General features: G+C 40.6%; 3 protein-coding genes across 3 annotated transcripts; all 3 read left to right on the forward strand.

The window, feature by feature from the left end:
* Window positions 1–2,429: 2,429 nt before the first annotated feature.
* Window positions 2,430–3,200, forward strand: LOC147420656 (uncharacterized). The gene has a single exon (XM_086504567.1). It carries the CDS (start codon window positions 2,430–2,432, stop codon window positions 3,198–3,200), a length of 771 nt encoding a protein of 256 aa, XP_086360693.1.
* Window positions 3,201–3,886: 686 nt separating this feature from the next.
* LOC147420657 (uncharacterized) lies at window positions 3,887–5,302 on the forward strand. Its single transcript, XM_086504568.1, has one exon. It carries the CDS (start codon window positions 3,887–3,889, stop codon window positions 5,300–5,302), a length of 1,416 nt encoding a protein of 471 aa, XP_086360694.1.
* Window positions 5,303–21,104: 15,802 nt separating this feature from the next.
* LOC147420658 (UDP-glycosyltransferase 85A7-like) lies at window positions 21,105–23,133 on the forward strand. Its single transcript, XM_086504700.1, has 2 exons — window positions 21,105–21,716; window positions 22,024–23,133. The coding sequence occupies exons 1-2, from the start codon at window positions 21,212–21,214 to the stop codon at window positions 22,968–22,970; spliced, it is 1,452 nt and encodes a 483-aa protein (XP_086360826.1). The 5' UTR covers window positions 21,105–21,211; the 3' UTR covers window positions 22,971–23,133.
* Window positions 23,134–25,394: the final 2,261 nt, after the last annotated feature.

Here is a 25,394-nt window from a genome sequence, read left to right on the forward strand (position 1 = left end):
CGATCAATCAAGGCAACCCTTCGCTATATTTGGAGATTATTTTACATTAAATTCCTTTAAGTTTCATGCATTATATCACCTTGGGGTGAAATTTAGAGATAACTCAAGATTCGTAGGTGGGATTGTACTAAAGTTAAGATACTTTCGTCCAAAACACGGGTGCTTTGAGTTTCATGGGTGCTATCACCTTTCGTGGGTGCTATCGCCTTGAGGTAAAATTTTAGAGGTGGATCTCGAAATTCATAAGTGGGAATCTTGACAAATTAGAGGGGTATTTTGGTAATTTCCCATATTAAAATTTGTTAGGCAAGAATACACTAAACCGATCTTTCAGGGTGACAATGCTTTTTCTCAAAGCACTGATGACATAGGGCACAATAAATTAGGGCAAACCTCCACTATATTTGACCATGACCTACCTCTCTACACCTTTGCACCATAGCCTTCGGGGCCATTTGGACTACTACACCTACGTTCTATCACGTTGCCATGATGTCTAAATTGATTATACATATTGCACTGCTAAAACTTATGCACTCATTATGAGCTTAGTGTTTTCTTTGTTGCTTTGACAGAAGCATTTATGAGGACAAGGGACACATTCCTTTGTCTTTGTGAATCTCCAAGTCATTCCTCTCATGTGTGTGCACGCCAAAAGGTTGCACGAAATTATTAACGCCAACTCGCTATACAGCGTACCGTATACTTGACAAGTAATGCCTTGCCATGCTTAACAAATGACCATGGTCGTGGTAGGAGTCCCTCCACATTTGTGGAGGGTTCTATCCATGGTGATGTTACAATTCCACAAGTCCCTCTGCAAACAGTCATGCAAGGACAAGGACAAAGACAACACACTCTTTTATGTTTGGATGCGACAAGAAGATATCGTTGACAACGGGCAAGGCAACGTACCTCCAACATAAGAGAGCAGCGCCATCAACATGACGGACACTTTTGCCCTCTCATAGACGCTCAAAATGAGGAACAGGTCTCGTATTTTCATGACACATCACATGGAGGAATTTCTTGCATTCTACATGCTTATCCCTGTATACAAGGTGTTCACCCTTCCATGCTACCATTGATACATGTCTCATTGCCTACAGATCATACAGGAACCATGTCCTCCTTCTATGAGTTTTGTGGTGCACGTCTTTGGCCGTGTGAATGAAGAAGGAAGATACACCATCAATGGGAAAATATTGTTGCAAAGGTGGAAAAGTATCCCTCTTTCCTTTTGCAAGACCGCCAGATGTATTGGAGAGGCTACTCAATAACAATGATGCTATGAGTAGGTCCTTCAAAAAAAACATCAGGAGTTACAATAGTGTGATGGCATTTGCATCTCTTGGAGCTACCATTAATGAGACATTGATGGGTAGGTCTGGTGCATATTGCTTTCGTGTACATGGCGGTGTGTACCATTGAATTGGTTCTTTGCTACCACATCAAGCAGGGGTGCCAAAATTTGCATAGATATATGTATATGATACTGAGCATGAGGTTCGGAATCGTATGAGTGCCTTGGATGGTTTGAATTTGTCCACTCTTGAAGCATTATCAATGATGATGCGATCATGCAATCCATATGCGTGCCTTCTACAATGTTGGTAGAATGTTACATGACAGTCCTGGTGTGGAGATCAAAATGAAAATTTGTGAGAATAGAAATACTTCTAGGCAGTACTTGATACCTGTTGGCAATGAGGTTGCTGCAATTATGTCGGGTCAAGGGGATGTACAAACAACTGGCCATCGAGACATTGTGATACATTGTCAAAATGGAAGGCTGTAAAGGATTTCAAATCTACACAGGTCATACATGCCACTATTGTATGTTCTTCTCTTTCCACGGCGAGAAGATGGATGGTATATCAAGCTTCCTTATGCTCATGCAGTGCATGGACCTTTGGATGCCTTGGCTGGTTGACAATGTGTCACTCAAAGAGAGTACTATGCATATCGACTACAGGTTTGTACTGATACGGAGTCATGCTTGCTTCGTGGGGGTCGTTTACTTCAACAATTTATGGTTGATGCATATTGTGCCATTGAGGAATGTTGTCTTGCATGGGTCCGTACAAATCAGAAGACGTTGAGGGTAGAATTGCATGCAGGTCTGGCTGACATGGTGCATTTGTCTGGGAGTGATGCTGTACTTGGACGATCTGTAGGTCGAAGAATTGTCTTACCCTCATCTTTTATAGGTGGCCCTTGGCACCTGTACCAATTGTATCAAGATGCAATGGCAATTGTGCGTGCAATGGGAAAGCCAGGCCTATTTATCACATTCACATGTAACCCTATTTATCACATTCACATGTAACCCTAAATGGCTAGAAATAAATGAGGCACTACTTCTAGGACATGTTTCCTTTGATCGACCAGACATAACCACCAGGGTTTTCTTCTTGAAACACTTGAGCATGATGAAGTATATCTTAAAGAAAGATATCTTTGGGAAAGTGGTGGCTTACATGTCTGTTGTGGAGTTCCAAAAGAGAGGCTTGCCACATTCTCATACATTATTGATTTTAGATCCTCGATGTAAGCCTCAATCAACATTTGACTATGACAAGATGGTTTGTGCAGAGCTGCCAGAGAAAAATCGATTTCCAGTGCTCCATGATATCATTGTTAGTTGTAACATTCATGGACCATGTGGTGAGTTCAATAGTTCGTCTCCTTGCATGGTTGATGGCCGGTGTATTAGAAAATATCCACGTTCATTTTGTGAGCAAACAAGCATGGATAATAATGGCTACCCCATTTATGTGCGACGAAACAATGGCTTCACTGCCAAGGTTAGGGGTTCTACTATTGATAACCGATGGGTTGTGCCATATAATCCTATTTTGTCAGCATTATTTAATGCGTATATCAATGTTGAGGTATGCTCTACAATTTCAGTTGTCAAGTATGTTTATAAGTACATCTACAAGGGGCATGATAGGGCAACTGTAAGATTCCATACATCGGTACATGATGCACAAAGGGAGAACATTGATGAGATAGACATGTACACAGATGGCCGCTATGTATCTGCATCTGAGGCTTGCTGGAGAATTTTTGGATATCCTTTGCACAATGACGCACCAGTTGTTCAGAGATTGAGTGTGCATGTTCCGACTAGTCAAATGGTGACTTTTCGAGATAATGATAGACTTAATGATGTCTTGCAAAGGGACAATGCATAGAAGACCACTTTGACAAAGTGGTTCACATGCAACTTGGAGAATCCTGATGCAAATGATAGTTTGTACATTGATTTTCCTCAAAAGTGGGTGTGGAATTCGGGTTCCAAAAAATGGACAAAGAGACGTCGTGGGGACACTATTGGGCGGATGTACTTTGTGCAGCCCTCTACAGGTGAACGATATTCTGTTCGTTTTCTTTTAACTATTTGTAAAGGATGTAAATCATTTGAGGATCTACGCTCCGCAAATGGTGTATTGTTTCCAACATTCAAGGCAGCATGCATTGCAAGGGGTATCTTGGAAGATAATGGGGAATGGTTCGGATGCATGGAGGAAGCTTGCAGTACACATACAAGCTTGCAATTGAGACATTTGTTTGTGACCATTCTACTATTTTGTGAACCCTCCTCCCCTCATATCTTGTGGGAAAGATTTCGATGTTTTTTGTATGAGGACTGCCAACACATGTTGGAGATGAGATATGAGTCGTTAGATGGATGTACACAAGTTGCTGAAGGGTATGCGTTGAGAGATTTTCATAACATTCTTGGTACTTTTGGACGAAGTCTAGCTGAATTTCTTGGAATTCCAATGCCTGATGAGCGCTTTGTGACACGTGATGAAAATAGCTTGCTTTTCCAAGAGCAATGCCTTGAGACGGTACAAGAACTATCTTGTCACGTGAAATGGAGCAGGCTCTAAATGAAGACCAAAGAATTGCTTTTGAGGCAGTCTTGCATGGAATGACTATTGACGGTGGGACTATTTTTTTCCTAGATGGCCCTGCAGGGACTGGGAAAACTTATTTGTATAATTGTTTATTGTCGCGCGTGGGTGGAGAAGGAGAAGTTGCATTGGCCACATCATCTTCTGGTATTTCAGCATTGCTATTGCAAAATGGACGCACTGCACATTCTAGATTCAAGATACCCTTGGACCTTGATAGTTGCAGCACATGCAATATCCCTGTTCAGGGTCAACTTGCTGAATTGCTTAGAAAGTGCAAGTTGATTGTGTGGGATGAGGCTCCTATGATGCATCGATATGCCTTCGAAGCTTTGGACAAGTCTTTGCAAGATATCATGTGCTCAAGAAATCCATTTGGTGGAAAAGTGTTGCTTCTTGGGGGAGATTTCAGACAAATCCTACCAGTGGTGTTCCAGGGAGCGCGTGCTGACATTGTTGATGCTACACTTTGTCGATCGCACTTATGGAATCATGTGAAGATCCTTAAATTGGCACATAACATGTGTGTGGGAGGTGGTGATGTTGCAAATTCTACCTACAGAGAATGGCTTATGGATGTAGGAAATGGGATTTTGACAATCGGTGATGAACAAATGATAGAAATCCCCCGTCACATGGTGCTTTCTTCATCTTCTTTAGATGATTTGCTAGGTTGCATCTATTCAAAAATTGATAAAGATGTGGTCTATGCAGAATACTTCAAAGAGCGGGCCATTCTTGCTCCAAAAAACTCTGAAGTTGATATTCTCAATGCTAAGGCCCTGTACACAATGAAAGGTGATGTTGTGCAATACTTTTGTGCTGACTCTATGGTGGAAAACTCGATGCAAGATCCTTTCTTATACTCTATGGAGTTTTTAAATAGTCTCACCTTGGGTGGTGGATTTCCAACACATTGCTTGGAGTTGAAGATGAATGCCCCAATAATTCTACTACGGAACATTGATCCAAATCGAGGTCTATGTAATGGGACACTCTTGGTGTGCAAGGCATTTCATGCAAGAGTTTTGGAGGCAGAAGTTATTACGGGTACACGGGTTGGCAATCGGGTTTTCATCCCTCGAATAAGTTTTGTGCATTCTGATACAAAGTTGCCATTTGTTCTTAGATGGAGACAATTTTTAGTTAGATTGGCTTTTTGTATGACGATAAATAAGTCACAGGGCCAAAGCATTGCCATGTTGGGCCTATACCTGGTGACACCGGTCTTCACTCATGGACAATTGTATGATGCATTGTCACGTGCACGTTCAGCCTCTGGAGTGAAGATTCTCCTACGTGACGTTGATGTAAACAAAACAACTACACTAACAACAAACATTGTGTACCATGAGATATTAAACAATGCTATATGAAAGTTCCAATCCTTCTTTCTATATGATGATAAATAAGTCATAGGGCCAAAGCATTACCATGTTGGGGCTATACCTGGTGACACCGATCTTCACTCATGGACAATTGTATGTTGCATTATCACGCGCACGTTCAATTGTTGGAGTGAAAAGTCTCCTACATGATGTTGATGTAAATTACGAAACAATTGCAGTAACAATACCATGAGATAGTAATCAATGCCATATGAAGGCTCCAATCCTTCTCATCCATTAGAAAATTTCGGAGGTCATTTGGAGGGCCTTGTAAGAAATTGTATTTCTCTCTCTAGAAACATTTTTTAAAATGCACTTGCACCTTGTGAGTAAGTCCAAAAGGACAACCAGACACTCTAAAAAGTAGATTTATATTCCCAATCGTCCTTGAAAACGATCACTTTTTTATTTAATACGAGCGTCTTTTCCAGGAGGCAGGTGCGGCATATTCAATGCAGCTTACGTCATCACTGAAAGTTGAAAAGTCACAAACTATCAAATAGTGATATATTTTGAGACTTTTGACACCACCAATGCGTGCGGAACGCCAAAATACCCTAAAAACGAATGTCTACTTGTCTCATTCCGACATCCGGAAAGGCAAAAAATGTCGAAAAACCCCAAAAAATGGGTTTTTTACTTAAGGCGCGCGACGAGGCATTCTAAAATTTTAAAATGCCCCTCTGTGCGCCGTTAGTACAAAGCTCCTTTTAGTGATTTTTGGACAATTATCTTTCAAAAAAGCCCCTTTTTAGAGGTTTTTGAACATTTTCCTCTCAAAAAGCTCCCTAAAAGAGAAAAAAAGGGGCTTTTTACTAACGGCGCACGAGGAGGCATTCCAAAATTTTGGAATGCCCCCTCGCGCGCCGTTAGTAAAATGTTCTTTTAGGGGTTTTTGACATTCTTTGCCTTTTTGGATGTCGGAGCGAGGCAATTGGACATTCATTTCTAGGATATTAGGGCGTTCCGGACGCATTGACAGTATCAAAAGTTTCAAAATCTTCCAGCACTTGATAGTTTTGTAACTTTTTGAGTTCTAGTGATGACGTAAGCCGTATCAAATGCACTGCATCTACCTTCTGAAAAAGGTGCTCGCATTAAATGAAAGAAAGTGATCGTCTTCAAGGACCACTAGATTATTAAATGAGGAGAGGGACACCTTTTATATTTTTGTTAATATCAATCTATTTTTCTACGTAACGTAAGCTCTTCTCTCATTGGAGGAGCTTATTTTCCTCTCTCTTCCAAAAGGCCCTCCAAAAGACCTCCGAAATCTCCTAATGATTGTCTTCTTCTTTGTATATGTTTCAAATCATAGAATATTTCATGAATTAATTTTCTACCTCTCTCCATAACATTGTCTATTTTTTGGTTTCCATTTGGGTATAAAGATCATGGATCAGTTTTCTTACATCTCTGAGGTGTCCTTTCTATTAAATGTGGAAGATCATCCACATCCTGGTATGTTTTTGTCCACCATTAAGACATTATGTGGAGACTTATTGTGTTATCTTTGGGACCTTTATTTTTTTTCCATTATTTTAAGCAGAGCCACATTTTTGGTGTGCGCCTTTGCCGCACGAAAAAATTGTTAGGACCATCCGCAAGCACTACAAGACCAGGTGTGTGTGCTTGAAATTAGGAATTCCCTTTGCATAAAGTAAGACTCATGGTTTTTTTGTTTCCTTATGTGTTACGAACCTTAGGAAGTTGCCATCTATTGATATTTTTACATTGTGTATTTTGGCATACTCCTCCAACGTTGAGTACGGTGTCTACTCGATAAGGAAGGAGTGTGTGTCTTCCCAAGATGAAGATGATGCTCAGTGGTTTGCTAGATATGAAGGATACTCTATTCCCAATGATTGGGAGTACCTCCAGAGTTCTAGGTTTGCTGAGTTGATCTACCAAATCTACTTGCCTAAACAACTTGCATGTTTGGCGATACCATACATAGCTACAATAAGTGGTACATGTAAGTTGTTGTGTTTGGAGCTATGATTGTATTATTCCAAAAAAAAGTCTCCTTTTTTACTACTTTTGTTTGTTAATCCAGGAGGTAATCAACTTTGGGATGGAAAAACGGTCCTTAATTTAGGAATGGAGAAACTCCAAGCTGATTGCCAATTGCATGATAAAGCAAGCTACGTTAATATTGCCTCTTAGATCATTTGTGGCACAATAGTGTCCTTGATTGTGTTTGTTTCTATGAAAAACATATCAACAACTTTGCCATGTTTGTGATCCATTTTAGGCAATTTTCTTTGAAGGTATGGATACATTGCTAAATGTCTTGATGTTTATTATGACTTTGTAATTCTATGCAGTAGAGTTTTCCACTTGCTATTTGAGTTTGAGGGATCCAATATATTAGGTTCATATCTTAGAGATCTTTGTTTAAGCATAACAATTCTATGCATTGATCCTCACATTTGTGAGAGGATATATAGGTTTCTATGTTGAGTGTGTGTGTGTGTGTGAGAGAGAGAGAGAGGATATATAGGTTTCTATGTTGAGTGTGTGTGTGAGAGAGAGAGGTGTGCAATAAGGAAGAGAGAAAATCATGCATATTGCATGAAGAAAACTCTAAAGTCTCTTTGTGTCTTTTCCTGAACTTTCACCTCTTTTGCTTTCACCTCTTTTGCTTTGTGTAGATTATGTTTTTTTTGTATGATAAGATGTTATGTTCGTAATATTGTGCAAGGGATTGCTTCCTTTGTGGTAGTTGACACATAATTCAGCTTTATATGCATTGTGATGTACTTTTTAATGGTACAGCTATGGAGAACACTAATAACAATGCCATCATTGAGACTTAGTCTGATGGTATTGAGTCTACTCCTCCAAGGTTTAATGCCAATGTTCGAGCGGCAAAGAGAAGTGCTCGATGTGTGGGATCCTCTTCTGTTAATCCTATCGTAAATGATGGGAATCACTAACTCATGGATGCATTAAGGGACTTCTTTACCCGTAGTGAGTCTAGGCAGTTGGACTTTGAACAACACTTGGAAGCAGTTTTAGACGTGACTCAGCAAGCGAATGGCCAACACATTGTAGACCTTCGCAATGAGGTGTGTTTATGTGCACAACGCTTCAATGGAGAAATCGCCCAGGTTGAGGAGAACCAATTCAACATGTTGGTGCGCATGGAGCAAAAACTTGAATCAATGCAAAGCTAAGGCATGCCCAATAGGGAAATCCATATCCAAATTGATGCATTGAAGGACTAGGTCCTTGCTCTTGAAGGAGAGGTAACCCGGCTCAAGGTCCACCTGAATCGATTGAATGCATTGACGAAAAAGATGGCTCGATCTTCTGATGGCCGTGCCATATAGCAACGTTCAACCTTGGCTACTAGAAATAATTGAAGCACGTACTTCTATGTGTTCATTTGATTCACTGTCTTGATGTACTAAAGCATACATTTCTTTGAACTATGTTGATAGGATAAATTAGTGAACATGCTGTTTTGTTTGGTTTTATACTTGTGTTGCTTGATCTACATGGCATGAAGCCATTAAATTAAGTTTTGAGTCCCTGGTTGAGAAGTTTTGAGTCCTTGGTTGAGATGATATTTTTGTCAAAACAATATGAGGTACTACCTTTGTGGCTTGGGGACATAAGTTAGCATGTTGTTAGACAAGAGGCTTCCATCATTACAACTATGCTTAGCTATGTGAGCTTCAAGGTTGCAATTAGGACCATTGAGACCCTGTTGTGATGTATATCCACAAAGTATGTATAATGTATCCTAATTGTGGAAGGTTCAAACAAGACGATAGAGTTTGTGGGATTGTTTTTACAAAAGGGTCACCGATGTTTGATAGTGTATGAAATTTGGATGTTATTATTATAATTATTATATATTACCAATTGAAACTCCACCAAAGCATCCTTTGCCACTAACTACTTTGTTTGTTTCCTAAGAGTTTTGACATTTTGCATGGAGTGGACAATGTAAATCATAAATAAAATCTTTCGGTGTTTGAACGATTATTGGTATTGCATTTGGAGTTATTTCTTTTCAAAAAAGGCATCAAAATCTCAAAACTAAGTGTTGCCTCTGTTTTAAGTTGTTGCATATGTGCAATATTTTTCATGTTTGAAATGTTGTGGCTTATGTACACATAAACGAGTAGATTTGTGCGGCTCTTTATGAATGTCTAGAGTGATTGAGAACTAAGATTTTGTTACAAATTTAAGAGTTTCAATGGTATTAATAGTGTACTCTTTTGGTTTGCACCCTGTATGAGGGCCGTCGTCGTTTTGGTAGGAGCATTCGTTATGTGGGTCCATGGGTTCTACGAGTACCAAATGCAACATCCCAAAGGCTGTCATTTTGAAGTTGTAGTTGTTTTGTTAGTTAAGATTTAGTGGCTTTCAAAAACTTCTTCTTTAGAGACGAATATTAGGTTATGCTTACAACGACTACTTACAGTAATGGAACTGGATTGTTTTTTTTCTTTTAGTCTCCCTTCTCTCTCTCTCTCTCTCTCTCTCTCTCTCTCTATCTCTATCTCTCTCTCTCCTGTGTAGTCTTTTAAATTTATGCTCTATAGCTGTTATGTTCATTTAATTCTCTACGCACTTTCTATTGTCGCATAAAGTCAATGTGATTCAAAGCAGTATGTTGCCACGATTTTCCAAGCACGTCTAATTAGCCAGAATCTAGTGAGATGCTCTTGAGGTTTTTGAGGAGAAAAGAGGGAGGGAGGACACGTGTGGAGACGAGAGCGAGAGAGAGAGAGAGAGAGAGAGAGAGAGAGAGAGAGAGAGAGAGAGAGAGAGAGAGAGAGAGAGAGAGGATCTAGTTTTGGCGCGTCGACAGCATATGCCATTTTGGGTCGTCTGTCTCTGCATCGCCTGCGCAAAGAGGGGTGGACTGTCGAGCTTCGTCTGTCTCTGTCGATCGTGCAGATGGTGACCTCGACGTGCGAGCGGCGAGCACGTCGCTGCGCATGAGCTAGCGAGAGTTCAAAATATTGGTGCAAAATGGAATCTCATTGATTAATTAATTAATGAAAGGGTCATCGACCCAGTATGTCTAGTAGAAATGATATTACTGCACAAAGTCAATGTGCACAAAGCATTATTGCACATAATAAAGCATTTAAGATATGGTTCTCACTACCTTGAATTGGATGCATAAAGAATACTTACACATGTTATCCTTTATAAGAAGGGGAGAGGGGGAGTTACACAAAATTGAATGATACTCCTTCTAATTGGCCGCAGCAACGTGCAGGTCACATCCTAGTACTATATATGAAGCAGCTTCAATTTTTCAAAGAAGGAGAGACCCTCCATGTAGTATTCGGGAAAAATCATTTTCACAAACATTCAGAAATCTCTCGAAGACAAACCTGAACCAAAAATTTTATAATGCTAGCCATTATTTTTGTAAAATTACACTATTTTCCATGTATCTTATGCGGGATTTTCTCCTTCTTGCCCTGCCCTCAATCGACTACTTCGATTTTGCAACCAGCTCAAGGCTAAGCTGAGGCACGCTTTTCCCGAACATTGCCTCCATGTGTCACTCACTGCTTCACTTAAGAGAAACGTAATAAAATCTCACTTTTCTTTGAAGTTTGGAATGTTGGGAGTCGGTGAAACTTTTCAACCTTTCAACTTTTAACCTTTCTAGTAACAAAAAAAGCATGACTCTACTTTTCCATACTTTCATTTTTGTTTTGAAAGCCAATTGAAGGGTGGCTCAACTTTGATTTTGGAAAGCCAATGGCCATAAAAGTTTATAACTTAAGAAATTGTTAGTGTGTATGCCACTAAAATTTTGTTGATTTACATCAAGATGATCTTAAAATTTGGCTAGGAACCTTGATTTTAATCAAACGGTGGTCTCGAATAGCCCCAAAATGGAAAGACATGTGTCTTTGTTTGTGTGTGTGTGTGTGTGTGTGTGTGTGAGAGAGAGAGAGAGAGAGAGAGAGAGAGAGAGAGAGAGAGAGAGGTCTTAAAGAGAGTGCGGAAACTATTTTTTTAATCGAAATAATTTTAAAGTAGATCTATAGATATATATGGAGCTTAAATTTTCCAAGCAAGGAGAGGCCTCCCACGTGTCATCCACTGTAACTTGCACAACCGTCCATGTTTGGAACTCCATGAAATAACTACAGCTCAACAACCTTGGCGCTTGAAGGTCTCAGACCAATCTCAACCTGCAACATCTACTTGTGTGTGTGTTCATGTCCATGTTGTGTGTATGTGGTGTGTTTATGTGTTTGTGTGTGTGTGTGTGTGTGTGTGTGTGAGAGAGAGAGAGAGAGAGAGAGAGAGAGAGAGAAGCAACGCGATTGGCCACTGGCTATGTGTGTGTGTGTGAGATTTGAATCTCAACCTACAATGCAATTCTGAGAGAGTCCAATTTAGCTGAGCAAGCCCATGTGCACACCCAAGGCTCTGAGTGTGTGTGTGTGTGTGTGTGTGTGTGTGTGTGTGTGTGTGTGTGTGTGTTTATGTTTAATATCCCTTCAATACAGAACCATATATAAATTATTGACATGGACAGTACCAAAAAAGGTTCCAAGAGAAAAATGGACAAAGATTAAGAAATAACTTGTTATTTCATATTTATTGGTACAACCGATCTTGTAGGAGACTGAACGAGCTCCTAGACCATGAGAGAATAGACCTATACCTGCCACCATCCAACACAGATAACAAGTTAGAACTTGGACTATCTCTGATGGGAAGACAGGTATCCAACCAGTCTATTCTGTTTGTCATCACTATCACATAGCCCTACACTCCCTCACTCTCCTTATATACATTAGGTGGAAGGTTTTTTGCTTTGCGATAGGGTAATATTTTTCGAGCTATGATTTTAGTGCTTTTATAGAGGTGTGCAGGCTTACAACCTATAGGAAAATCACGTATAGCATACGGATGGAGTTTCCCAGAGGGTGAGTATTTAAAGCGGCTTCCTTCCTTTGGGTTGTCGATGAGCTCCTTTACCTGTTTTTGAGTTGCGTTATCATTAACGTTTACACAAGTTTCTTGAGGGATAATCACAACATGTCACGTTAGGTTGGTGTGCAAAGTATTAGATGTGTATAGCAAGGGTATAATGTGATATATAAAAGAGGCCAAGGGCTAGAGATAATATGAGTTTATCGGTGTGGGTAATACAAGATTGAAAAGCATAAAGGGATGAGAAACTAGACCCAATAGAATTACCATCATAGAGTATCATGATCATACCATAATGCAAAAAATCTATAGAAATCATCCTATTGAGTTAGTATTGGGTACCGAGAAAAAATTAGAAACAAATAGTCCGTATGTCTTATTGCGATGATACAATTATGTTTTTTCAGCACACGAAGACAAAATTAAACTCTTTATAGATAATATTCGTTAGTTTGAACACATTTCTCATGATAGAAATAGCCATGTGGGTTGTGGGATGCCCATTTATCGTAGTCGAGTATACTTTCATCAAATCTTTTCGTTTAAACATCCATGTATGCCTATTCATCACTCAAATACTAAATCCAAACATTGTGCTTACTTAAGTTTGTTTCTGGTGTAACCTTCAATATGCATGAAAAGAAAGCTTTAATAACCTCTAAATCTATGACAAAAGGTTTCATAATTATGCTTGAGGTCAATATGTTAATGCCTTTTCATCATGACTACAATGAAAAAGCCAAAAAAAACCAACTTTGTAAATTGGTTCGAACCAACCTGAGAGATTGATGTCGAAGCCATTTTGTTCGTAAAAATGTTACTTCAACTATGCACTTTGTTACGATGCCTAATTCCAATCCTTGCTTGATGATCGTCGTTTGACGCAATTGAAGGTAAAGGGGTGTGCCGAATTGTAAGCCTCCTTGATTGGGAATTGTGTGTGCATGTACATGTGCATGTATACTTGAAGAAAGAAGCTTGTGCCAACAGATGTGTGTGTGTGTGTGTGTGTGTGTGTGTGTGTGCAAGAAGGGAAATTATATGGCTCACTATCTCTTGACGTTGAGATGCAAAGAACGTAGCACCTGCAAGGCTTATGTGAGAGTGTGTGTGTGTGTGTGTGTGTGTGTGTGTGTGTGCGCGCGCGCGCTCATGCGCATGCTTATCAAAAAATAGCATCCCTTAGCACTGAGAAGCTAAGAGTGTTGCAAGCAATTGCAAGTGAATAACTAATTGCAAGAAGAAGCGCACAAATTCTATTCATGCATAGGCCTTTTTAAAGAGTTATTTGAAGGCTATTTTTCATACTACACTTTCTTGGCAACTCCATGCGCAAATAGTTAAGGCCATGAGTTGTAACTCTTTCAAATAGAAAGTTTGACTTTTATTTTTAGAAAAATTGAGGATGAACATTGAAAGCTACTAACATGCTATATGTTTTAAACGGTTGCAGCAACTAAGTCTTTTTAGAAGAATTCTAAGGGTGAATATATTCACACCTAACCCATGCCTTATGTTTACACATTTAAGGCATTTAAACTTGGGAAAACAAAGGGGGAGGTTGCCCACTCTTGTAAGAATATTCAACTTTAAACCTAAGGGGGTTTCTTTTCAGGCATATTGTCTCCTCCCTTATAGCACATAAAATGCAACCTTGAAAAATATTATAGAAATTTGGTACTTAAACCCAAAAAATAAAATAAAATAAAGGCTTACATGTGCATACTTTGTTACCCTTTCCAGGAACATAATGCATTTATAATATTACCACCTAACTTATACAGTAAGAATCATCAATAATCCCACAAGGTATCGAAGATGGTACAATAATGTAAATCTAAAAATCTGCCTAGTTACAAGGCCCTTTATTGCGAGAACGACACCAACAGGTGATCTTTACAGGAAGCCACATGAATTTGCTTGAAGAAAACAGCTGATAAATCATCTTGTTGATTGATCTTGTTTAGTGTGAAACGTATCTCATGTATTAGACTCATCCGTTCCTTGGTTGTCCTGCAAATTGATACAATTTTGTACCTAGATTAAAATATGTGGCTATGCTACCATTTATTACAAAAGTATAGTGCTCAAAAAAACCGTGTCCAATTCAACCTTTTATGATCAAGATACATAATATCCATCTGTATGTAGATGTGCGGTAGTGTGATCACTCACTCAAACTCACTATGTGTTTATTACTTGAAGAGAGAGAGAGAGAGAGTGTGTGTGTGTGTGTGTGTGTGTGTGTGTGTGAGAGAGAGAGAGAGAGAGAGAGAGAGAGAGAGAGAGAGAGTAGTTGGTCCCATAGCCAATCACGAACAAGGGTGAGTAAGCCCAAGTTTACGAATCCAGGACAGGGAGAAAATCTAAGACGGGTGTGAGCAATTGCAAGTTAACAACGAAGGAAGGCGGAGTAAAGTGTTTGACTTTGTTTAAAAGTTTTTGCGCTAAATTTCTTTGAATTTTGTAGGTATTCTCAACTTCAAATTGGAATTTAGAGGTGAATTTCAAAATTTGTGGGTGAGATTACACTAGACCTAGGTTTTTTTGTATTAACTTCATAGGCATTCTCACCTTCAAATTAGAATTTAGAGGTAAATCTCAAAATTTGTAGGTGGGATTACAACAAACCTAGGGTTTTTCGAGCACTTGGATACATAGTGCTTTTCTATAAACTTCATGAGTTTTCTCACCTTCAAATCTATAATTTAAAATTCGTAGGTTGGATTACACTAAACCTAGCCTTTTTCCTAGCACCATCACTCAGGTATATAGTGGTGTTTTTCAAAAACTTGGAAAACCTACATATGAGAAAGTATATTTGAAGGTCTTTACGTGATTTTCCTAAAATTTTCCTCTAAAGTTTGGAGATTTGCCTTTAAAATTTGAAGGTTTATACAAAATTTGGAGGTTGCCATCAAGGGCTCTTGGAGAATTCCACAAAAAATTGAAAATTGAAAAGTCTACATATGATAAACTTTTAGAGACAAATTTACTATAATTGAAGGTTTTTATATTTAAATTTTTTAGTTTGTGTATATGATGATGATTGTGTGTCTCCCTTTTGATCTGTAGTTCATCCTGCTAATTTCTATGAACTTGGTAGGTTTTCTCAGCTTTAAATCTAGAATTTAGAGGTAAACCTCAAAATTTGTAGGTGGGATTACACTTAACCTAGGTTTTTTTTCGAGCACTTGATTATAAAGTGTTTTTTTCCAAATACTTGGAAAACCTCCATATGAAAAAATTTAGAGGCAAATGTACTATATTTGAAGATTTCTACACAATTACCTAAAATTTTCCTCTAAAAGCTTAGAAATTTGCATCTAAAATTTGAAAATTTTAACTAAATTTAGCGGTTTATATCAAGGGCCAATCCTACAAAAAGTATTCTGTATGAGAAATTTTAGAAGAAAATTTACTATATTTGAAGTCTTTCAAGTTGATTTTCTCCATTTGCATGTCTGATGATGATTGAATGCATCCTCTCTGATTTGTAATTCATCCCTACTAATTGGTCCCAAAGTCAACAAAACTTGCAACTCCTCAAGGTCTCGACCTTGTGGATCCCTCTAGAGTGTGTTTTGTCGGTGTCAATCTTTGGGCTTTCACTAAGGAACTTGAGAAGTCATCACTCATAGTTTCCCTTCCTAGAAACTTACATCCAAGTCCCGGGCTTTGCGTGCCAACACAACTAGCCTTTTTTCTGCTTATTAAATGGACTAAATGATGTCAACATTGGCTTTCACCTTGAAGGTATGTTAGTATTATCCAATGCCAACATTTAAGAAGTTGATATGAATGAAAGAATTCATGCTGAGATTCCTATCAAGGGCTCTTGGAGAAGCCCAAAAAACAGATTATGGTTGAAAATGTTTTACTCAACATGTACACTAAGTGTGATCATGTACTGAAAAATGCACAACAAGCAGTTTAGGATGCCGCATATGTCTGGAAGGAGAAGGGTGAGGGTAAGGAAGCTCTTCACATGAGGCAAGGTGAGGACTCGTGTCCGGATACAATTTTGTATCCTTATATCTCAAAGGCATGTGGCATCATGCAAGTATTTGGCATAAGCAAAAAAAAAAGGCTATTAAGGGGCTCTTTAAAAAACCCATCCTGCTTCAAAATGTTTTGGCCAACATGTACACTATATTTAAATGTAACATCTTGGAGTGCACTTAAATTAAAGGAGGCAAATTTACTTACTTACATTAAACTTAGATTTTCTTCGAGCACTCAGGTACATAATGCTTTTTTCAAGAATTTACAAAACCTACCTATGAGAAAATTTAGAGGCAAATTTATTGTATTTGATGGTTTTTACACTAAATTTATCTAAACCTTGTAGAAGTTCTTACATTCAAATCTAGAATTTAGAGGTAAATCTCAAAATTTGTAGATCAGATTTCAGTAAAAATAGGTTTTTTTTTAGCATTCAGATACACAATACTTTCTACCAAAAACTTGGAAAACGTACGTATGAGAAATTTCAAAGGCAAATCTATTATATTTTTAGATTTTGTTTTGCAGGTGGTGGGATCACACTAAACCTAGGTTTTTTTTTAACACTCAAATACACAATATTGTTTTGAAAACACTTAGAAAATCTACATATGATTACAGTAAGTGTACACTCAAATAAATTTCTAGGTGTGATTGCACTAAACCTAGCCCTTTTTCCAACATTGGAATACACAAAATCAATGTTACAAGAGATGAAAGCCTTCAGACTTTTAGCAGGGAGGAGAAGGTGTCAAAGTGCCTTACACATTATTTGTTGAAGGTGCCATTGATCCAGCATCTAATAATGATGGTGAAGAGGGCATATTCTCCCTCATCAAACAAATTAATGGTTTCTTGAACTATTGGTTTTCTTGAATGTGGGATGGGTATGAAGATAATCCTTTGAAGCCTAGCGGCCCAACAACATGCTTCAATGTTTGTAAACCATTCTTCATGTCTTCCTACATCAAGTTAGGGACCAATCCCATGGACTCGAGAATGTCGAGTCTGATGTATAAGTCATCCAATGAGAAAACCTGAGCAATGCTTCTTTTCACCTCTTCTAAATGCTTGGAATCATCCATTTTAAGCATAAGAGCTCGATGTGAGTGCAACCAAGGGCTGATGGTACTCCTCACAAGATGGCTCATTGGGTGGCAATGACACAGCACATCTTCTGCATGTTTATGGCCAAGTGCATCTCTCAGATGTGGTACACATAGGCATGACCGTCTTCCATGTTGGCCAAAGATGTGCAGTAGCTCCTTGGAGAAGCTATTTAAAGTTAAATTCTCCTTCAACAATATGGACTTGGAAGGCCCTATGTAGCTCTCCTTCATCTCGGACAATTAGACTGTGTGTGTGTGTGTGTGTGTGTGTGTGTGTGTGTGTGTGTGCGCGCGTGCGTGCGTGCAACAAACACCATAAGCATTGGAGACTTCATGACTTGGGAGCAAAGTTTGATAAAAAAGTGGAATGTCACCTACAAATTTTGAAACGCTGCCTCTAAATTATAAATTAGAAGGTAAGAAAACATACACAATATGAAGGTATTTAGTATTTAATTTTTTTTGGGCGCGCGCCGGAGAGAGAGAGAGAGAGAGAGAGAGAGAGAGAGAGAGAGAGAGAGAATAGTGAAATTAAACAACTATAAACAACCTAGAGGCTATCTAATCAAACAAAGAGAAGGAGGAGGACAAGCAACCTAGAGACTATCCAATCAAATAGAGAGAAGGAGGAGGAGGAGGAGAAGGAGAATATAAATATTAATTAGAGAGAGAGAGAGAGAGAGAGAGAGAGAGAGAGAGAGAGAGAGAATAGTGAAACTTAAACAATTACAAGCAACCTAGAGGCTATCCAATAGAGAGAAGGAGGAGGACAAGCAACCTAGAGACTATCCAATCAAACAGAGAGAAGGAGGAGGAGGAGGAGGAGGAGAATATAAACATTAATCTCTCTCTCTCTCTCTTTCTCTCTCTCTCTCTCTCTTCAATAGCTATAAAGCACTCCTAGATCCATTGAATAAGGGCTAGAAAATCCTTTTTTTTTTTGCAAAACTCACAATTGGGAGTGATTGTATTATATAGTCACCAACATATATACAAATCATCCTCAAGCTCATGCCAAGCCTTGAGGGATAGAGGTTTACAACCGAGCGTACGAAACATGTGAGAACCTGCCAAGCTTGGTATTAAAGGAATATTTGTTGCCTCTTGCATGCATCAATTTTTTTGAGAATCCATAGAGAGACGTTATGAATAATTTTTTTGCAATGCAAAAGAGTGTATGCATGTAAAAAAATAGAATTTATATAAATTTCCACCTTTTTAATTGTAAGAATAGAAAACATGTATTTTCTAGCCGCGGCGACGCGCGGGTCACACGCTAGTAGCCTCATCAAAAGTTGCAAATCCAAGTCAATCCAAGTCAGATAGCATGTCAATTTTTAGTTTTTAGCCCTTAGTCGCTTAGATTCAAGCATATACACAAGATCCCATCAACATCTCAAATTCTAGATCCATTGTATCAACATTTATGCAATCTAAAGCAAATACCTCTTTAGTGATAAGAGAGGGGGCCCTTGGAGGGGGGTTTGGGATCCCATCTAGTGTTAGTCTTCTTTATCTCTCTATCACTCACAGGACCTTCATTCACAATATCTCTCTCTTCTCTCTCTAGTCTATTGCACATCTCTCTCATGAAGTAAAAAGAGTACACATTGAGCACTCATCCCGAGTTATCATCTCCTGTAGCGCATTATATTTATCTCATTTCTCTTACTTTAAGAAAAACCTTCAAAATTTAATACATTGTTAAGTGAAATTAGTATTTTATCTATTTTGCTTTAGAGAAGTCTTTTTTGTTTGGTTTTGGAAGCTTTAAATCTCTTGTGGTGATCCTATTGAGTTGGAGGCATGCTTATTTGATAATATTTTTAAATTAGTGCCAATGTACAAAGGAAATTTTATCAAATTTTTTAATAATGACAATATCTACAACTTGTATATTGTGACGCCCCAGAATTTGGGCGCGTCGGGTTGAGGTGCGTGGTGGGCGCGTTCGCTTTCCAAGGGGCCTGGCTCGGACGGGACCGGCTCGGGCGGAGGGGTGTTTTGTCTTCAAGGGCCTGGCTCGGACGGGACCGGCTCAGGTCGGGGTGTTTCTTCAAAGGGTCCTGACGCGGACGGCACCGGCTCAGGAGGGCCCGGCTCGGACGGGACCGGCTCGGGTCGAGGTGTTTCTTCAAGGGGTCCTGGAGCGGACGGCATCGGCTCGGACGGGACCGGCTCGGGTCGAGGTGTTTCTTCAAGGGGTCCTGGCGCGGACGGCACCGGCTCAGGAGGGCCCGGCTCGGGTCGAGTTGCCTTCACGGGGGCCCGGCTCGGACGGGGCCGGTTTGGACGTGGTTGCGTTCCATGGGTCGACGGCCGTGTTACGTTTCACGAGTCTTGCGTTCCGGGTCCCTAGACCCACGTAGCCTCAGGCTCCGCCGCACTCACGAAGGGTCATAGCGTGCCCCGGGGGACCTTGCGTGGAGTCCCCACAGTGCACGAGTGCGTGGAGTGAGGCTAGCGTGTTTAGGTGGGGGTCCCCTCCCGTGATCGTTCTCGAGAGGCTCATACCCCTTATAATATATATTACAAAGGAGGTGAAGTCAACTGTACGAGCACCTTAGAAAGGCGATATATGACTTCCTCAAAATCTGTAGATAGGGGGCTGGGTTGGGCAATAAAACCATAGGAGGCTGGAGATGGCACACCAGAGAAGCTTGTTGGCATCACAGGTGGGGGCTGGCTCGCAAGCACTTGCAACAATTGCGACCAAGAGAGCTCCTCATCAGATTGGCTGTCCTCGTCATCAGCATAGAAGCTATTGAGATCAAACCTCGAGTTCATCCTCACTACAAGCTGTCCCTATATAAGAAACAGTGGACTGGCTGCCAAGGATTGCGGGACCACGGTCTTAAAGAATGGCTCACTACCTGTCAACTTTGGTAGCTACGAGTAAAAGAAGAGGCTTCTATGTGGAGAGAGAGAGAGAGAGAGAGAATGAAGGTGGCTACTGAGGGCCCAGGGGTTATTCATTAGCTGCAAGTAATACATGAAGAGGTTACCTTCTAAGATAATGAAGGTGAATACTGAGGGGCTTATGGTACATGTTGAGGGTAGAGGTGACTGCGTCATCGTGAGCTTGTGGTGGAGGGTAGGGAAAGCTTGACTGCGGCCAATTAATAGAGAGAGAGAGAGAGAGTGCCCATAATTGAGCCTCACAGAGGCGCAACTTGAGGTGCCTCACGACTGTTAAGCAATACGGTGGCTGAGGGGGTAGAGGGCGGGCAGGTAGAGCCAGAGCGAGAGAGAGATTGCCATTCAATGTCGCGGGCGCGCGCACACACACACACACACACACACACAGAGAGAGAGAGAGAGAGCGAGAGAGCCAAAAAAACATTGAAGTCGTTGCCCTGCTATGGCGGCTTGGGGTTGGGGTGACACCATGAAGGCATGGGTGCCAGAGGGGCTCACTTACATATCCTGTACCTTTTGCAACTATGCCGATTTTGGCATAGTTACAAAAGATTGGGCCTACTACCTAAGCTATTCAGTTATAGCGTGTGACCATAACACTGGCTCAATTTTCAGCTCAAATAATTGATAACTGAGCCCGGCGTGACCACCGCCTCACATTCCCATACACACTTTTAAGAATAAGATTGTTTATGTTGGGACGGCAAGTTGAATTCTTAAACATTTAACATGCTTGTTTTTGTTCACCGCGTGTCGGTGACCGGTCCACATTTTCAACGATGAATAGGAAGGCACGATAAGCTAAAATCTTCACTCCCACAGTCCACATAGCCTGTTCCTATCTTCGATAAAATTGTGCTCTCCTAGCCAGGCTTCTGGTTGGGGGCCGAAGAGAAGAGCGTGTGTGAATGTGAGCTACCCGAGCGTTGCAACCATGAGCAGGATTAGGCCTCATGTTATAGTCTTCCCATATCCCGTCCAGGGGCACCTGACGCCCACCATGCACTTCTCCCAGAAGCTGGCTGTGCGAGGAATCATGGTGACCTTCGTCACTACTGCTTATCGTCTTGCACATATTCGCCTCTGTGCAGCTGGGGAGGCTCTTCCAGAGGAGAAGGAAGGGAATCTATGCTTTGTCGGGCTAGACGATGGCCTTCCAGCCAACGACCCGCACAACCCGGTAGATATGGCTTTCATTCGATCCGTCGAAAGTCTGGATGGACCGTTGGAGCAGCTCTTGCTCTCCATTTCCCACAATCTGAGCTTGCCCCCAATCACCTGCATCATCTCGGACTCCTTCTTGCCCTGGACTTTTGATGTGGCACTGAAGTGGGGGCTCCCTCGGGTCCTGTTCTGGACCATGTCTATGGCCACATGCTGTGCGTTCACATCGACCTCGAAGCTCATTGCTGGCGGCTACGATCCGTTTCTCCGACGAGGTACCCCTGTGAATGCTTACAGTGCTACATAATGATTCAGTGTGTATATGTGGTATTAGGACCTGCTTGAACAAAAGTGCCACCATGTCAATCTGCTTACAAAATTTTTTGCTTGTCAATTTGCTTGAACAAAGTGAACCCATGTCACTTTACTTGCAGAGAAATGCTCATGTGAAGCTGGTTGCAATAGCACTCATGTTGACCTGTTCAATTTGATTCGTTAAAGCGCACCCATGTCATATTCTGCTTGATCAAGCTTTTTTCTCATTTCAAACCTGGTGCACCCATGTGAATTTGTGGCTTGTAGTGAAACGCAGAGGCGAGAAGGAACTTGTGACTCTGCTCCCTGGCTTACTGCCTATGGATCCTTACGACCTGGCTTTCAATGGGGATACGGACTTTGTCGAAGAGGAGAGCGAAAACACCAAGTGGCTCCGCGGCATTCTTGAGTTCCAGTTCCAGCGCGTGCATGAGGCAGCCTGGTTCATAGCCAATTCCTTCCAAGCGCTCGAAGCCCCCTTCATCGACGCCCTCTGCTCATCTTCCATCATCCCCCGCTCCAAGCTCCTCCTCCTTGGCCCTCTTTGTGAATCCATCACCCCCGAATTCCGCGCAAGCTTATGGAAAGAGCAAGAACTTGACTGCCTTCAATGGCTGGACACTCAGAAAGATGCCTCTGTCTTATATATTTCATTCGGCAGTGTCGTCTTACGCACCCCAGATGCCATTCAGGATGTGGCCAAGGGACTCTTAGCTTGCCGACAACCATTTCTATGGGCTCTGCGGTCCGGGTGGGATGAAGCACGAGGATTTCTGAGCGAGGAGTTTTGGGGATTTGCCATGGAGGCAGGGAAGCTTACAACATGGACGCCGCAGTTGAAAGTGCTGTCACATCGCGCAGTGGGCGGATTTCTATCGCATGCAGGCTGGAATTCGACCATAGAGAGTGTGAGCAAGGGGGTGCCAATGCTGGCGTGGCCGTGCTTTTTGGATCAATTCACCAACAGTTGGGAGGTGTCAAGTCAATGGGGAATGGGGGTGCAGTTGCTGAGGCAGGAGGGTAAGGACGGTGCAAAGGAGGTAGAGGAGGCGATAAGGACGCTAATGCAGAGCGAGCGGCGGTTGCTATTTCGTCAGAAAGCGGCGGAGCTCCGGACTGCCTCCATGGGAGCTTGTGCTCCCCATCTGGATGTGTTTGTGGAGGACATGTTTAGGCGAGCTGCAGAAAAGAGAGCAGATGTTTTACAAGAGTAGCAGGTAGAGCAAATTTTACCCATGAAACAAAGCAAGCCTGATTATTTCTTCTTCTTCTCCACATTGGGGAAATATCCGAGTGCCAGCTCACACAAGCTCTGTAAAGCAAGCAATGGTACCTATATCTTGATTCAATGAAAGTTGAAACTATTATGTGTGGAAAGCGCTTTCACCTCAAGTACTTAATTTCCTCTTTTGGGAAGACGCATCTAGCTTTTTGAGCTTTTTGAGCGGAAAGGTTGGAGGGTAAGGGATCCAGTTTAGAGGTGTTTTGTGGAAACGTGATGTTTATGGGGGGGATTTTGCAAATCTCATCATTTTCAATATTTACGCATTGCACGAGATTCCTCATAAAAAGGTGAATCTATTGATACCAAAATCAATATTTTTTAGATTTTATTTGAATGCTCCATTTGAAACAATTCAGTTTTTGAGGCATTTTGAAGCATTAGAGACACTCAAGACCCAGGAATACACTTTCCAGCAAATCACAACATGACACATAAGCAAGATTCTTGGTACAACTACTTAGTCATGTAAGATTTGTAACAAAGCAGTACCAAGATTAAGTAGTCATGTAAGATTTGTAACTAAGTAGTTGTACCAAGACTAAGGAGTCATGTAAGATTTGTAACTAAGTAGTTGTAGTAGATGACTAAGCAAATTTTACCCATGAAACAAAGCAAGCCTGATCTTACATGACTAAGTAGTTGTACATGTAGTAGTTGTACATAAGCAAGCTCTTTTTGCTAGCAAAGCTTGCTCGTGGCCATAGGTGACCTTTCATGTCAAGGGTATTGTTGAAGCCATTGATGAAGTAGCACTTTATCTAAAGACAAACCATTTTCACGTTTAGGTGGTGGTCACGTGAGGGATCAGTTATCCGTTTTGGTAACTGAGGCTACTGATCCTCCCACGCATTGAATGAGCGATAATCGAGTCATGGTCACGGTCACACGCGAGCACAATTACTTGCATGTGACAGTCAACAAAAGCTGCATGGAGGATATTACCTTTGCTAGCAGGTAGAGAAGAGAGGATGTAGAAAGAGAACGTTGATTCCTTTGAAAACTGCCTGCATTAAATGTATTATAAACCCCCCCTAATGCACCTGTGCCAAAATCGCCACATTTATTTATAGCAGACTATGTTCGATAGTGTTGAGTTGGCTCTGTAGGATACGTGTGACCACATTGCGGCTCAGTTATCTATCTGAGTTATTGATAAATGTGCCTCGCGTGACCACCACCTTAGTTAACATGTTTTTCAGATTGCTACTTAATTGTAAAGTCTTACTAGTCGGAGGATAATTGTACTTACTACTTAGTAATGAAAGATTTTGTTATGTTTTAAATTATTTGTTTTCATGTCGTTATGAGAGGTAGTGAGTAATTGAATGGTTCATCTACTACATGTACAACTACTTAGTCATGTAAGATTTGTTATGTTGTTTTAAATTATACTAGTATGTGACCCGTGCGTTGCTGCGACTAAGGAAACAATGCCTCTATTCTCATACGGCTATCTTCTCTTCCAAGTGGGACACTATCAATACTCTATTCCTACACGTATAGTCTATCGCATTTATAAAAGTGATGCATGTGACCTGATACCAAGATTGGAAGCTTTTCATAGACATTATATTTTCATTAGGTGCTAGCCCTTGTTCAACAAACTTAGGAGTGCTCTAATTCTATTGGAGTGTGTGTGTATGTGTGTGTGATGTGTGATGTGTGGAGAGAGAGAGAGAGAGAGAGAGAGAGAGAGAGATTCCTCGTTTTGGTCTCCCTTGATCTAGCAATGCTATTAAGCTTGATTATAGAGATTAGGTAAGCTAGCATAGTGTGAAGAGATGAAAGCTAAGAGAAGTCAATGTAATAATAAGATTTTTTTAAATAAATAGAGCGGGTCTTAGAATTGGTTTCAATGATAGGAACGCAATTGGATTCAATGTCTCTACTCCACTCTCTTACTTGCTTCTATCCTTGTATGGATGTATACATATATATCTATACGTACATATAGTACACACACACACACACACACACACACACACACACACACACACATATATATATATATATACTTGAAGAAAAGATTTTTCACATAGGTCTTGAAGCATCATGATATGCTCCAATTATGTATATATGTACACATAGCACGCGCGTGCGTACACACACACACACACACACACACACACACACACACACATATATATGCTTGAAGGAAAGATTTGTCACATCCATCTTGAGGCATCTTGTTATTGTTCCAATACAATAACTATGACATTCAAAGTTTTTATGCTCTCCTCATCCCCTCCCCAAAACCCTCTAATTGAAGTGACGATCCTAGGTGGACATTCAAAAAGGAAAAGTGGACTCCTTTTTCTCATTTTTTTGTAAAGAAAAGTATAGATGGCTATGA

Source organism: Adiantum capillus-veneris, chromosome 28 (assembly GCF_014529385.1).
Source record: "Adiantum capillus-veneris isolate H3 chromosome 28, ASM1452938v2, whole genome shotgun sequence".
NCBI classification, from domain to species: domain Eukaryota; kingdom Viridiplantae; phylum Streptophyta; class Polypodiopsida; order Polypodiales; family Pteridaceae; genus Adiantum; species Adiantum capillus-veneris.